The 16,200-nt window shown below is 46.2% G+C and overlaps 1 protein-coding gene across 11 annotated transcripts in view; it reads right to left on the bottom strand.

Annotated features, from left to right (window-relative positions):
- Positions 1-16,200, bottom strand: part of PRRC2B (proline rich coiled-coil 2B) — a 52,402-nt gene that overhangs the window by 26,182 nt on the left and 10,020 nt on the right. For 9 of the 11 annotated variants that reach the window (XR_008469329.1, XR_008469328.1, XM_054221070.1 and 6 more), the window contains exons 2-13: positions 11,929-12,096; positions 10,764-10,941; positions 10,440-10,542; positions 9,364-9,436; positions 5,010-5,153; positions 4,105-4,346; positions 3,580-3,701; positions 2,985-3,127; positions 2,285-2,375; positions 1,680-1,872; positions 976-1,291; positions 139-329 (exon numbers count right to left, since the gene is read on the bottom strand). Coding sequence is in view for 9 of the 11 variants with exons in the window: in XM_054221070.1 (XP_054077045.1) it covers positions 139-329; positions 976-1,291; positions 1,680-1,872; positions 2,285-2,375; positions 2,985-3,127; positions 3,580-3,701; positions 4,105-4,346; positions 5,010-5,153; positions 9,364-9,436; positions 10,440-10,542; positions 10,764-10,941; positions 11,929-12,043 (1,911 nt within the window). In the remaining 2 variants the exon portion in view is untranslated. The remainder of the gene's footprint in view (positions 1-138; positions 330-975; positions 1,292-1,679; positions 1,873-2,284; positions 2,376-2,984; positions 3,128-3,579; positions 3,702-4,104; positions 4,347-5,009; positions 5,154-9,363; positions 9,437-10,439; positions 10,543-10,763; positions 10,942-11,928; positions 12,097-16,200) is intronic. The other 2 variants (XM_054221072.1, XM_054221073.1) reach the window with 1 other exon arrangement.

Here is a 16,200-nt window from a genome sequence, read left to right as displayed (position 1 = left end):
AAGGCCAGAGTAAAACCCCCATTTACGACCCCCCAGTCCAAAGACAGTTGGTCAGTGCTGATGGTGTTGAGAACCAAGCAAACACAACAGGTTGGTGGGGGTCCAAAGGAAGAGGGGTAGGAATGTCACACCTATTACCTGCTGCTGTTGCTGCTGCTGCCTCTGGAATCGTGGGGGAAGAGATTTCTGGTATTTGTTGAATTCCTGTGCTGGAGAGGGAGCTTCTCTGAGCTCCTCCTCACTGCTGCTTTGGGCTGTTGCTGCTGGGGCAGGAGTCTCCTCTTCCAGATAGCCAACAGAGACATCCTGTGTGTGAAACTCAGGGGTTGCTGCAGAGAAGAAAATAAGCCTTGATGAGCCCTGCTCATGACAGGGCTTGTGCATGCACCACCACACCACAACATACCCAGGCGTGGGCATGTCCTGACTGCGTTACGTGGTTAACTTTATTATAATCATATATAGTATCCCACATACAATCTCCCTGATTTGCCTTCACAGCTGTAGAGGGCTTTGTCCACCTTGTTTTAGTGGTAAGTTCCAAGATTCCCCCTCTGCCATCAGCCCTGTGTTTAAGCACTGGGGAAAAAAGTCCATTTCCCCTGTTACTCCTTAAACCTACTAGCACTTACTGGTAACTGATATTCTGATCTGTGGCCCATAAGCACTTTCTTAATATCATGAAAAGATCAAGAGACCTGTTCCAACAAGATCTCTGCCAGCACAACTGACTAAGCATGGTTACAGGCAACCAAAGAAGTTTACATTTGTTTTAGTAGGATTTTTTTTTTGAATGAACCTTTATCACCAATCCAAAATACTCTGCAGAATATGTGAAGCAGCTGATCTCTCAAGTGCAACTGAAGTACCCTCTGAACGCTCCCTCCCAGGAATTCCCCCACACTTCCAGTAAGAGATCAGCACAATAACAAAAAAAGCAGCTTTTACATGGCGAGGCAAGCAATGTTTCTGTACCTCTACGGAAGGCATGACTATTCTCCTGCACAGCATTTTTCTCTGTGCTTGGGGGTCGCACATCTTCATTCTCTGTGTGTTTCTGGGTCTCGCTGGTTTTCTGAGCCAGTTTGCATTTCTGATCAAGTTGCTTCAGCTTTGCAGCGCAGGCTGCCAGACGCTCCTCCCTGGCTCGCCGCTCTTCCTCTTCCCGTCGCCTCCTGGCTCTCTCGACAGCCTCTGAGATCTCAGAGTGCACAAACTTCTGTCTCAGTGGCACCTTTTCTTCTTTATCCTCAAGGGACTGCTGCCTGAGAATACTTCCCAGGGTGGGCTTCTGCCAAAGGAAAAAAACATTCCTCAATAAGTATGACCCAAACATCTCCTGTACCTTGAACTTTGCATCCCACAATGAGAAAATCCCCTCCTGACTCCCTCCCCTCTATCCTCATGCACACAAATCCCCCTTTTGGTGGGGAGTTATTGCTATCTGATTCAATAACTCTATTTTCTCACTGTCTGACAATCCCACTGCTCTGGACCAGATTCAATTTCTTTTCTCTAGTGGGAGTGCTATGCAGATGGATTTCTCTCTGGCTGGGTATAAACAAAGAATTGAGAAATTCATCAGCATCCCGTTTTCAATAATATGTCAAACTGGCCTCTTGGGGACAGTGATTCATTGCATCCAGCAGCACAAGCCCACTCACATGAGTTCGGCCTACCTGGTATTCAGATGTTGAGCTCCAGCCATTCAGCTTCCTCGGAGGCTGCTGTGAATCCTGCACCTTCCGGACTGATCGGGACAAGCCCACAGAGTCGCCCCAATTCTTTCCTTCCTCCACAGTGTGTTTGACATCTGCACTGTCTGCAGAGCTCAGGGACAACTGTCGCTGCCTTCTGGGATCCCAGCTGTTCCTGTCATATAAACAGCTTTGCTATTACATTTGCTACTTGACTCAAAAGGCACTTGCAGTCTTATCAAGTCACAAAGGCAACTGACTATAACAGAAAGATCGAAAAAACAGACACCAGAACAAGCAATGCACTATTCCTCTCAAAGTGCTTAAGGATTAACACCACTATTGTGCAGCAGGATAAAGGTAAGACACAGAAAGAGGAGGAGGAAAAAAGCCCAGCATCCTGACACTCATCTTCAAGACCCATGCACACCCTTGAGGCCCACTCAAACAAAGGTCAGTGGAATCAATAAGGTCACAGTATGAATCAGGGGGATCAAACCTCAACCTTTAGAGCAAGTTTTAAAAAGATCATGGTACCATTTACTTTTACTGAAACAACTGTAGGTGTGAATACAGATGCTTCTTACCACTTCTGTCGTCCATCTTTAAGAGTTTCTTCCTCTTCCTCATCTTCACTAAACTTCAGTTTCTCAGAGTAATCCACTTCATCATGAATGCCTACAAAGGCAGGATTGGAGAAGGGATATATGAGAGGAAAGAAACAGGTCCCTTGTCCTGATAAAGCTTATGCCCTCTCTGCCATTAAACCAAAGAATGCACAGGCTTGGCATAAACTACTTAGAAAGCCAGACTTCCAGCACAGCTACTGGAAATGATGCAAGTAGTGTGGATCCACAATGCTAAACAGCTGGGCTGGTCCCAGAAGAGGAACAGCAACCAATCTGGGAATGGGGGCTGCAAATGAGGAGACAGTCACAAAGCTAGACTGTGTGTAATTGAATACTGAACCCATGACTCAAGGGTGGGACTAACTCTCCATCCCAGCAGCCATACTGCTATCCTCCTGCTGTTTGGTGTTTTCAGCTTTTAGGAGTCTTCAGATCCAGTTCCTTGAGCATAGCGTGATGGAAGGATCAGAAGGATCCATTGTGTCATCATTTACACCAACAGCAATTTCACAACTAGACAGACCACTCTTTGCTGCTTCTCCTCCCTTTGAAACAGAGCCACCAGAATATCCTGGCTATTTCATGCTTCAGGGAGGAGTAATTACTTTGCTTCACCTCCTAAGTTCTTGCCTGAAGGTAGAGAAGAGAAGCACTTTACCTGCCCACCCGTCATCTGCATCAGTGTCTAGTTCATCCAGCCCCTTTAGGTTCTCTGCATTGATAATGGTGGGCCGAGGTGCTCTCTCTATTTGCTGCCGAAGTGGACGTGTTGGGCGAGACAGGTTAAGCCTGTTCTCTTTTCTATAGGGAAATACAAAGAAATGGTTAGAAACAGTAAACAGTAAAGAAAAGAACGTAGAGCTGGGTTTGTAACAGTGAAATCAGTCCTTTTCTACCATGCATTTGTATACAAGGGCTCGAAGTTTCTCTCCCTGTCCAGCAAAGTTTCTTTCCCTTGTGTACCTGGTACCTGCTGCCTAGGGCTTACAGATCAAAGCTGCGACCCTTCAAGTCCAGGATCACTACTTCTCATGTCTACCTGCTCTTCAGACACACAGTGCTTACAGTCCTGCAACATTTCAAATGCTGCTGGAGTTAGAGCACTGCTTCTTCGGGTAAAACTCAAGTTTCCTCTGTGGCTGCCTGCAGCTTCACCTATGCCACTGGATCCTTGGCCCAAATTCTTGCATAGCTTAAGGTTCATGTCACACCCTGAACCTGCCTCTCAATTGAGACAGTCACAGCAGCCTTACCCATCCTGGTCATTCATCTGGTATTGTCTGAAAGGTACCCGGGGCTCAAGCCGAAGCTGAGGAAGAGGGAAAGACCCTCGGTCCAGCGATGCAGGGGTCTCAGATGGCTGTTGTGGACACATCTGGAACAAGGCAAAGCAGAATAGTCTGTTTTTTCTCCTTGATACAGGAAGGCTTACCCAGATAAGGTTACACATGAGCACAGTAGCTGCATCCGTGCAAAGGGAAAACAAACATTTCATGTCTGGCTGCCTAACAGGCCACATGCTAATGGTTACCCTTCTCCAGCTCTAGAAGGAAAGCATCAACTTCTCCTTGGGCTGAGCAAGGCTCTGCTACGCTATTCTAGCACAAAAGGGTAAATGCACAACAGGAGAAACTAAAAATAGATCAAGAGAAGGATCCCTGAGCAAGCCCTGGGAACCAATTCAGAGTCCAGGAAACAGCTTTCTGAGATGACTTCAACACACGCATGTACTACAAGAACCAAGGACATCACGCAGCTGTGGGGAAAGGGCAACTTACAAAAGCAGGTAGCATGTCATGGTATGTAGGTGGTTGGTAGACATTTCCCATGAACTGTGAAGCCCCTTTGCGGACAGGCTGAGCTGGGCGGAGAGATGGCTCCTTCGGATCACTGGCACTCACTGAGGAGGGGGCTCCATCTCCCGTGCTAGAGGTCTTGCTGCCCAGCTCAGCAGGGGAGGCGGTCAGAGATGTGGCAGAGGTTATGTTCCTCCCACCGCCCTCCCTCCAACTGGTGACATCTGGAAAGGAGGTTAATAATTATGTTACATTTGTAAATACAGACAAGTCACTCTGCCAAAAAGTCTCAAAGCTCAAATACTCTGGTCAATCCCTAATTACACTGAGCGTTTAGAAAAACATCAGGGACCAAGAAAAGTTTCCAAAAGCGTTTATTTTCCTAAGAGACTAGCAGCATCAGCCATTACTAAGTAATTGCCGCACCAGTGGTATCCTTATTTGTCAATAAGCCTAAATTCCAACCAACTCTGCTCCCCATCTCCACCATCCTAACCCTCCAGAATTAAGGCCAATTAGATTATGCACAAATACTCAAAGAGAAGCCAGGTTACGCCACCCACTCATTTTACTTGTGACTCTCCCTTCGCCCAGGGGAAAGCGGCCTGCTTTGCAACACCACACAGCAATTTTTATGAAACAACGTAGTAGATGACAGTCCATACTTGGCTGTCTGGACCACAGAACTCAGGCAGTGAGCATCAGCACTACATGAGAACCTGTGATCATTTGCTAAGCAGCTTGACACATGTGAGCCCATAAAAAGATAAAAGGAAATGTAGGGATGGAATATCTGATCCTACCGCGAACTGGCATTCCACTGCCCAACAGACAGTCTATGGGGTTATGAGCTGGGGTAAGGCAGAAAGACACAATCCTTAACTTACTCTGGGGGCGGAGGCTTGGTCCTGGCCCATACGACGGATCTAAGGCGCCCTTTTCTTTGCCAACCTTGTCCTGCTCGCCAGCTGCTTTCAGCGTCGGAAATTCCTCGGGAGAGAAGGATAACAGTCGGCTTGAGGCCCTTGAACCTGTCAGACAAATAAGTGTGGGACTAAGAGAGGATCCTTCGACTCTTTCAATTCCCTTATGAGATCAGCCTGAGATCAGGAAACAGGCTTCCTGAGAATCTGGGCCTCCAGGATATTTAAACCCAAATTACTATCGTACCAGCACCTCAGCTCACAACCAAAATGCTCTCAGACACTGTCACCAACACGACAACACATGTCCTCACCCAGCACTCCCACACTCTTAACTTGGGATCTTCATTTAAATTCTCATGTTCAATGAAGTCAGAGTGAACTTTCTCAGTTTCCAATTATTTTTGTGAAGTACAAGATTCAGACTGAGGCAGAGATATTCATTCTGCAAGATCTCTTATAGATGATACGCTGTTATCAAGCATTTGACATTTCTATTCAGACTCTTTCTGCTCAGATCTCTGGGGAAGTCCATTGTTGATATTTCTGGCAATATACTCAGTAAAAGACCACAGATTAAGGACCAAATGCTATACGCTCTCCTCCCTGCTGCATTATTTTTAAGATGCAGATTACTGGCCAGATCAGGCCAGGTTGATTTCTTGTCATTGGCAAATTGTCTTGCTGAATCATCAGCCACCCCAGAATGACAGCTCTCTGTCCATTCTAAAGATCTGCCAGTGACTGCAAAACAAAACACACCAATTCTCCTAAATCCACTGGCAAGATAACACTGAGTAAGAGGAAACTGTCACCACTATTGCACTACTAAACATTTAAAAAATTGATTTTCTGAGAACTGTTTCTTGGTGTTACTTGGCTAACGCTCTTTTTAAAATGGGCATTTCAAAATTACCACGCTGGAAGTATCAGCAATGAGTACTGAGGACCTGACAAAAGAATCTCATCTATCTTTATCCTTCCCTGCCCTAAAAAGTCAAGAAGGATTGCCTTCTTTAAGTCACTTTCACTTTCTGGAACTTGCACACTGCACAAGATCTTCCATCTGAAGATTTCCAGAGAAGACACTGCAACTGCTGCACGTAACATCTTCAAACATTTTGGACAGATGAGAATACACAAGAAGGACATTTCTCAAATACACCACAGAACATCTGAGATGTGCTGAGAGTTCTGATTTTTACTGCATTATTCTACTGAACTAGAATGGCAATGAGAATATTAAAAACACTTAAGTGTCTTTTGGGGAGACCTCCACCTCCCAGGTAAGGCTGCACAATATAACGACTGTTAACGTGCACACATTCAGAGTCTGCACTCTAACCCCAGGCAGCATCACACTGATAGAAGCTTGGTGCATCTTTTTATTTCCTCCAAGTGCCCCTTATACATAAGACGCAGGCATGGAGCACTTCATACTTAATTTACTAGACCATATTTTTTCAGGATACGGCCTCCAAAAAGATTTTACAGCAGTTAATACCTAAAAGAGAGCAAAAAGCAGAAGACTTCCCTCTTCATCGATAATATCAGAGTCTGCTGTATTATCTCAGAAGGAAAAGCAATTGTTCAATGTCACTGGAGAAGAGGTGCGAGGATGGAATGGCCTAAGAAGTTGTTTCAGCCACATTTCTGATGCTTCTGTGTTTCAATTACCTTCTAATTAAGCTGCGCTTAGCCACATATGCAACTCTTTTCTTGGGTTGAGAACTCTATATTGATAAGTGTCACCTAGAATGAGTTTTCAAAAAATCTTTAAGAACATTGTTAGATGACCAGATTTCAAAACAGGAGGTCCACACAGCGACAGTCTCAAAAAAGTACCTATTAACCAAACAAGACAGTTTTTGCGCTGGCCACCAACCTCAGGCAAGCACAAGTCCCCGCTTTAACATTTAGCCTTTTAGAAACACCCCCTCATTAAGGGACTCATTTAATTTAGGATAAGCTTGTCCCCTCCGTTTCTGCAATCTGCACCTGTCTCAATTCTTTCAAGCCTCTCTGCAATTTCACTTGACAACTGAATGGTTCCAGGTCTGTTCACATTAAAGATTCTCACTACGGTTTTAATGGTAGTACTCAGTGCAGCTGGAAGCCACCTCCTGTGTAGGAATGAATGCATCTGAAGACAACTAAACTCCCAATTTACATTAACACTGCTTTGGGATCCTTAGTCAAGCAGAAGCCATTAGTAGCACAGTTACTCAGGGAGACTTAATAAAAAGGCCTCAGCCAAGGTGTAACCGAGTGCATCCTGCAACAGCTTCCCACTGACACTATAATACCCTTGGACCAAGGATGCTGTGTACAGCCTCCCTGAGGTAGTATCATTACAGCCTCACTTTTGACCACCTAATTAGGTGAAGCTCCCCACGCTACTAGCCGTGGAGATGCCTACATTTCCAGCCTCCAATGTCACAGAATCATAGAGTCTTCATGGTTGGAAAGGACCTTTGAGATCATCGAGTCCAACCAAACAACCTACAATCTCTGCCACTAGAGCATGCCCTGAAGTGCCACATCTAGACGTTTCTTAAACACCTCTAGGGATGGTGACTCAACCACCTCCCTGGGCAGGCTGTTCCAGTGCCTGACCACTCTTTCAGTAAAGTAATTCCTCCTAATATCTAACCTAAACCTCCCTGCCGCAACTCCAGACCATTTCCTCTAGTCCTGTCATTATTTACTTGGGAGAAGAGGCCAACACCCACCTCTCCACACCCTCCTTTCAGGTAGTTGTGGAGGGCAATGAGGTCTCCCCTCAGCCTCCTCTTCTCCAAGCTAAACATGCCCAGCTCCCTCAGCCTCTCCTCATATGCCCTGGTCTCCAGACCCCTCTCCAGCCTGGTCGCTCTCCTCTGGACACGCTCCAGCACCTCAATGTCCCTCTTGTACAGCGGGGCCCAGAACTGAACACAGCACTCGAGGTGAGGCCTCAACAGTGCGCAGTACAGAGGCACCATCACTTCCCTGCTCCTGCTGGCCACACTATTCCTGATACAAGCCAGAATGCTGTTGGCCTTCTTGGCCACCTGGGAACACTGCTGGCTCATGTTAAGCTGGCCATCCACCGGCACCCCCAGGTCCTTTTCTGCCGGGCAGCTTTCCAGCCACTCTTCCCCAAGCCTGTAGCGTTGCTTGGGGTTGTTGTGACCGAAATGCAGGACCTGGCACTTGGCCTTATTAAACCTCATACAGTTGGCCTTGGTCCATCGATCCAGCCTGTCCAGGTCCCTCTGTAGAGCCTTCCTACCCTCAAGCAGATCAACACTCCCACCTAGTTTGCTGTCGCCTGCAAACTTACTGAGGGTGCACTCAATCCCCTCATCCAGATCATTGATAAAGATATTAAACAAAACCGGCCCCAAAACTGAGCCCTGAGGGACACCACTGGTGACCGGCCGCCAAGAGGATTTCACCCCATTGATCACAACTCTCTGGGCACGGCCATCCAGCCAGTTTTTAACCCGCGAAGAGTACACTTGTCTATGCCATGATTCGCCAGCTTCTCCAGGAGAATGCTGCAGGAGACGGTGTCAAAGGCCTTACCAAAGTCCAGACAGACGACGTCCACAGCCTTCCCTGCTGTGGGTGGGTGTGTCCAGAAGATGGGTGACATGGTCATAGAAAGAGATCACGTTGGTTAAGCACAGCCTCCCTTTCCTAAACCCATGCTGGCTGGCCGTGATCCCTCGGCTGCCCTGCACTTGCCGTGAGAGCTCACTCAAGATGATCTTCTCCGTGATCTTTCCTGGTACTGAGGTCAGGCTGACAGGCCTGTAGTTCCCCAGATCCTCCATCCGACCCTTCTTGTAGATGGGCGTCACATTAGCGACCCTCCAGTCATCATGTCCTCTCTTCTCCTTTCTTCTCTTCTCCTAAACCAATCCCTCCCCTCTCCCACTGTCTTCTGCACACTGCTCTGGTCTGATGGAGGATTGTTAGGAGGGGACAAACGTTTTCCTTCTCTTTCAAAACCTTCACCTCCCAAAACTCCCTGCTGCTTCACAAGCACATGAAACATTCTGGTTCAAGATGGTGACAGGACACATTCTGTTCAAGCTGTGTCTTGCACTGGCCAACCTGAACAGATGCAGTTGCACCATTCCAGCCAACACACTACGCAGATAAAAAAAAAAGAATCATATGGCCTCACTGCACTGTAACAAAGACAGCTGTGTCCCATTCCGCACCAGTCTAGACAGGGAGGGCAGGAAGAAATGCAGGCGATCTCACCTCATGCCTGTCTGGGAGAAGCAGGCACATACCCAGCTCCATTTCTGTTGGTCATACTCACCACCTTCTTGTCCTGCTGGCTTTCCATTCAGCTGTGCCCATGACTTTGGTCCACCTGGCACTGAATTTGTACTCTGAAAACAAAACAAAACCAAAACCCAACACCCAAAGATCAGTGAAGTCTTATGACTGTTTCTCATTTCCTGGCTGGCACCTGCTACGGTTCAGGTGTCTAGATCACCCAGATGTCACTGGATGCCACAGGTCTCCCCAGCTTCTTGTTGGGACTAACGTCACCCGCTCCCTACTCCAGTGTACTATGATGCTATAGCAAAAATCCTCTTCTCTGCCCTGTCCTTCATCTCTCCTTCGCTCATCTTCATCAACTACTTCCTCAAACCATTCCTCTTGCTTTTCTCCCTCTAATCAAGCTTTCCCTTTGTTCTGTTGCATTTTCCCAAATGGTCCCTCTTAAACTTCTAGATTTGTTCCATGCTACACCTCAGCTTAAAGGCTACCCTATTTTCTCATGCATTAACCACTCTTCTCCTCTTCAAAACATAACTCCTGTCCTGATTTCCCTGAACCTCAAAGGCTGGAAATTCTTTTTAAACTAAAAGTGTGAAATCTGCAGCAAAGAGGGGCCAGGTCCCTGCACTCTCTGGGGATGCTTTCTTACTTGCCAGTAGCTTTTTCAGGTCCTGACACTGGCAACTTCTCCCACATGACCAGATCGCTTGTTATCAAGTCTCATCAGGCTGGGAGCAAGAGCTGGATCTGTTGTCACCAAGCAACACTTGAATTAGACCCAAAGTAAAATAGTTTAGAAGTGCTAACCAGCCATCCCACATTCCAGCCATTCTTTCTAGATTGAAGCTAGAATTTCTGCACACACTTGAAAGGTACAGAGGTAACGCGCACAGAATTATACTCTAACTGCAGCACAGCATTCCTGGGGCACAGTAACTTGAAGTCAAGACAGTCAATTCTACAACTGATTATACAGGAACTGTTCTGTGACTTGCAGTCTGCTGATTCCTACTTGTGCAAGGCAACACAGACAATTAAGAGAAAACCCTCAAGCTGTCTGGAAACAGGGGAAGCAGGATGGCAGTCACAAAGACTGCTTGCACTCACCTCCTGACTGATTGACTGTGTCGGCTTCTGTAAATTGGAGACAGATTTCTGCAAACCCTGCTGCGGCAGCGACTCCTGCAGCTGTGCAGCCGTCGCACTGGAACTGAAAAGAGACAGCAGAGGTGAGATCAAAGGGGAAGGAAGGCAAAAAGACAGACAAACAACTCTAGCAATATAGCAGCGGCTAAAAGATGAAACTAACGTTGGCTCTACACTGGTATGGACAACAGAGAACTGACCACTGTAAGGTCCAACACACAGCACAGCAGTACACAACTGCTGCTGCTTGCGTGACAAAACTTAGCAAAGGGTAGTTCTACTTACCTCTTTTGGTCTGGCTGATCCTGCTTGTTTGCCCATCCTGTACCGTCCTTGGGTACTATAATGATGTTGGGGTCGTTTCCTTTGTTCTCAGACTTCAAGCTAGGCAAGTTTGCAGGAGGTGGCATGCGCCGAGCAGCAGCAACTTTCCCAAGACTCTGTAAGCCATGTCTAGGTATAACTAGTGAGAAAGGAACAACGGCAGGTCATGGAGGGCTATATCCTGCTAGATATGTAACCTTAATTAGCATACTGTGGCTGGGTGCAGTCCCAACAGAGCTGTATGACAAGCAGCACCACTGCTGCTAGGTCAACATACAGGTCATTTCCCACAGGACCATGGTGAAGCAGCCGTCTGTTGTAGCAGCTGGCTACCAGGCAGCCTCCTACCACAATCATGAGGGAGAGAGAAATAATTCTCCCGAACATAAAATGCCCACAGAGTCTTTTAGCTACCTGTGCAGATACTCCTCTTTCATTTCACCACGGAGAAGCAGCATTGCCATTTCACAGCTTGCGGAAATGGCCATCTAAGTCCACCTCTTAGCAGACAGACTGGATCTAACCCAGCAGTCTTGAGGTCTAGATTTTCCAGCTCTATCCACCAGATCACATTTATTAAGCTGGTATTTTATTTTCTTTTGGTTTTGACTCCCACACCAAATCCAGAGCCAGTCCAGGCAATGTTTCATTTTTTCTGACCCCACCATCTACTTTTGGTCACATCTCCACTGCAAAACTAACTCAGGTTCTACCCTAAAGGCCTTCAGTCCTTGACTCCCACCTCACACAAGGTCTGACCAACTTAAGGCACTTCAGTCAGCTTAAATGCCCCATCCTGGTGTAGCCTAAGGCCCCAGTAGGGCTTTCACTCAAGTCTGCGAAGTGACCACTTTTCAGCAAGGATACAGCCTAAATGAAAGGGCCAACAGTCCCCCAGCTGTTTTGCCTTAATTCCTCTAGGTGTCTACAATAACAGCAGCACAAAACACCACAGACATTTTCCTTGAAGTCCTAATAGAACACAGGCTTAGACACCAGCACAAACAGCTCTGCACCCCAGCTGCTTCCCACTGGGCATCCTACCCAGAGGGCCAACAACCTGAATTAGTTCTGCAACAACACTCTTAGAAGACCCCAATAGGACCTTTCTGAAGACATTCCTTACCTGTAGTTCTGATAGCTTCTATTGACTTTCCTTTATACTTATCAAACAGGCTGAGAGTCGAATACTTGCTTTTCCCATCCTTTCCCTTGGTTATTTGCCCCAAACGATCGGACATTGCGATGAAATGTCATCTAGTAAGGAAATTTCTCTGCGCCGCTCCCGATCTGCCTTTTGATGAAAGAGAACCAGGGAAACACCATCAAATGGATTATTCAGCCACAGACAAGTAAGAAGTAAAACAACCTGTAGAACTGCAGATATTCAGTGAGCAGACACACTAAGTTAACAAGGTTTTAAACCCCTCCTCTTTAGTTGCAAGAAGTTTATGGGATTTAAGATTCATAAACAAAATTAAAAGAACTGCAGGAACACACTTGTCACAGCATCATTTTTTTCTGCCACTCCAGTGCTGAAAGAAGTGTGCTTCTTTAATTATGAGAATACGAGAGAGGGTGATCAACATAGTCCTTGCTTTAAAAGAATAAGTCTAACAATAAACAGCTATGCAGAAGAATTCCCTAAAGATAAGTGACATAAAAGCACTATATCTTATTCCACACTGGAATTTACCATTGAGTTTCCTACTGAAGCACCGGTAGCCAGATTTGTAATGTTTAGGATTATGATTCCATGCTGGCCACAGTTAATGACTCATACCGGCAATTAATGCGTTGAAAGTATCACTTGAAGGCAACAGATTTATTTCTTCAGATTCCCTTTTCCCATTTGCTGGCCATGAGAGAGAGTTAATGAGTCCAAAAAACACTGCTCAAATGGAACAGGTTCAGACTCTTGAACCCGTGAGTTCAGGAGTTCTACTAGGAACCCGGAAAACACTTTATAAAAAAAGATTACATTTCTCTGTTGCTGGCACTTTCAACACCTTTTTTAGCTATAAATACACTTTTCAGAATGGATGTAGTTTGTTCATTTTCCATTCTAATCTTTGCTGGCATAACATGCTGTGATTAACACCCTTCATGCAGTCTCTTTACTTTCACTTTTTGGCTCTTGGAGCCTAGGACAAAGCTGAGACATGGGAACACACACACTGTAAAGGTCAATTTTTATGTCAGAAAAGAAACTTTGCTCACTTTCAATGGATCTTTCTTTCATTTCTTTCAAGCATAATTCTTTGTTCTAATTTTTCTCTAATCTAGGAGCTTAATCTAACCTTTTCGCTCATAATTTAGATTTCCAGATTTCTTGTTGTAAAGCCTCCACTTCAAGCCTAAAACTGCTGGCAGCTTTATTATACCATCTGCTAGGTCCCATCTTAGGGTTGCAACTCTGCGCTGGAGTAATAAAACACTACACACATCAGACCTTCCCACCCTTCACTCTTTCTGAAACTTATCCAGCTGAAAGCATGTTTCAAACACAGTCAGAAATCACTCTTTCTGAAAGAAACTGTATCTGACCAGAGGCTACAACTTCCACCAGCAACACCTTATCAAACGTGATTTGAACATAAGAGGATTAGTCCATCAAGCATTATGTACAAAATAAAGCACAGACCACAAACAAGTTGGATACAGCCAGTTTGAGAATGCACTGCAATCTGCAACTAGCTGAGTAAAGCCCATCTAAAGGCTGCTGCCAGGGGGCAAGTTTCTGACCAATAAACCCGGCACCATGCAGAGCTTGTTCTTGCATTGCAGGATATAAATCAGACCTGGCAGGAGCAAGAAGCTGTGTGCTAGGCAGCAAGCAGCATAGTCGGGGATAGAGGAAAAAGGGTATTTTCTGTCACTCAGCAACAGCATCCCCAGGATGCTCAGGAAAAACAGCAGGCTCCACAAAAAGCCCCTCACAGCCACCTTTGCTGGATCACCACACGGCATTGCAGCACGAAGGACTGCGGAGGCGACAGGGCCGGTCAGCATTCTCAAGGCACCTTTTTCTACAGAATAGCAAACAGATCTTTGAGTCCTGTCTGGTTGAATCTTTGCTTAGATGGTCACCATGTGCCAAAGAAAACAATAGCTCCTCCCTCACTTGCCCATTTCCACTGTATTTTATTAGTAGGACAGACATAAGAGAGAAAGGGAGAAAAAACACTGATTAGCACGGATTGGCAGGGACGCAGAAGCTGGACTGAGAACAATGACCTGCTTGAACGAGCAGAATGGTGGGGAGCCCTGGACCAGGGCAAATAGCAGAGGATGCTGCACAGCAGCCCTCAGCTGCACTGGCAAGAGCACAGCCACCTGCTTTCACAGGTACACTGCGCCTTGCAGAGCGAGCCTGGCTCGGGGTCGATCCACATCAATCCTGGACCAACCTCACATGATCCCAAGCAATAAAATCCACTTTGAGGTTTAGAAAACTGGAACCAGACAAAATTAGTAGGCACTAGACAAAAAGAACTACTACCACATGAGGTTTAGGAGTTAGCTGGTTAACAGAAAATCCCCAAGTTCCTGAAAGTCAGCATGCAAACAGCACGGCGGGTAATGCTGCCAAAGAGAAACCCTGACAACCACTTATGTAACTGGGTCTCAGCTGCCTCTTGATTACATCTCATATCATTAAAAGGATGCAGGAGGAATAAACAACCACTTCAGAGCAGAGGAGCTGGGGACATGCCGGGATAAAGCCCCTTTTTGAACTTTCTGGGACAGCTACAACTGCTGTCTCGATAAGTGAAATTTACTTTCAACTCCTTCAAGGCTTTGAAGCTGAAAAGGTGAAACACAGCTCTGTTTGTGTGTTATGTGTGTGCTCCAAAGGGGAAAACAAGTCCATGGAGAGGTGAGGCACTTTCCATTCGGTCACTGTGCAAAGTGGCTGCAGAGGCACTGAGCCCCCTGGGTGCTGTCCCGCAGGCAGGACCTTGCTGCCGGTCCCTCCCGACGGCAGCCACCTGCAGACCTGAGCTAGTCTGTCAGTGCACTGGCCAAAGACATCACTCGGCAACCAGGTCACCCACAGCACTTTGGAGAGGCAACGGAGCCTCCAAAGGCTACTACAACACTGGAGTATTCTCCCATCACACAGTGAAGCAGGGAATCCTGGCAGGGATCATCAAGGCCTTCCAGTCTTGCAGAGCAAAGCCATTTCTGATAAAAATCAAGCTCATTATGAACTGAACTGCCAGCCTACATGCTTATTATTGGGAGAGGTAGAACCAGAAGACATGCCGATGCTGACAACTGAAAACTGACAGCCTCAGCAAAGCCTCTGACCTATGCTCAGGGTCCCCATGTCTCATAGCTGACCCTGAAGAAAGCATTATCCCATTACAGAGAAATAAATAATAAACAAATATATATATATTAAAAAAATAAACAATCACCAGCATTTTTGCAAAGTTTCTCTCAGGATATATAGAGCTCTTTGGGGGAAGGTTCGCTATCAGTTTTAGCACGGAGCTTAGCTCTTCCCGTTCTCAGCACTAGCAATATATCCCGTACCATCCAGGGACAGCACCAGAGCGCAAAATACTGAGTGTCTTGGAGGAATCAGAAAATACTGCAGCATGACCAGCTACATTGGAGGCCCCAGGGTACAAATAACTGCATCAGTATTGCTTCTTGGTCAGAGAGCTCCCCTACCCAGGAGTCTTCATGTCCACACCACGTTGCCCTGGATTTGACATGCAGGCCTTGACCCCATCTGACTGCCTTCTAAAGGGGTATGTTCTAATCCAGAAAGCAACAATGACATTTTAACTTTCAGAGTATGTGAATCTTGGAGATACAACAGGGATCCACTCAGCACGAGGAGCCTGCCCTGTAAAAAGAAAACCTCGAGTTACTGGCACTCAGGAAACCCCCGAGCTGAAAACAGAGCAAAAGGGAGAGACTCCTGACAAACAGGATTGTCTGCAAAGCTCTTTGTAAATCTATGTATGAAGGAGGCTGGGCTGCTGGTGTTTTATTCACAATACTTCAATGGAGCTTGAATATCTGGAAGTTAGCCAGCCTTAACTGAGCAGGGCAAACAGATTTATGAAAGGTAACACACACACTAGAAAGAAGCACTTCAGCTACTCACACACCACTGAGCTCTACGCTGAGCACAATCACCGAGGCAAAGGACCACTGCAGACCCTCACTCCTTGCTCACTTCACAGCAGCGCTCACAAACACAAAACAAAGCAACAGGACGGAGATTAACAGCGAAAAGGCTTTACTCCAGAAGCGGGAAGATTTTTGACCTGAAATTTTAAACAAATTGTCCAGAAACTCACAGGTTGCAAAAGCAAAAGAATAGAGAATAGAAGTAAAGAAGTGAAGTTGATGTTAAACTGAATTCTATCGTGGTTTC

This window comes from Rissa tridactyla, chromosome 14 (genome assembly GCF_028500815.1).
Source record: "Rissa tridactyla isolate bRisTri1 chromosome 14, bRisTri1.patW.cur.20221130, whole genome shotgun sequence".
Taxonomy (NCBI): domain Eukaryota; kingdom Metazoa; phylum Chordata; class Aves; order Charadriiformes; family Laridae; genus Rissa; species Rissa tridactyla.
The sequence above is the reverse complement of the archived record's forward strand: the minus strand, read 5'-3'. Positions and strand labels throughout refer to the sequence as shown.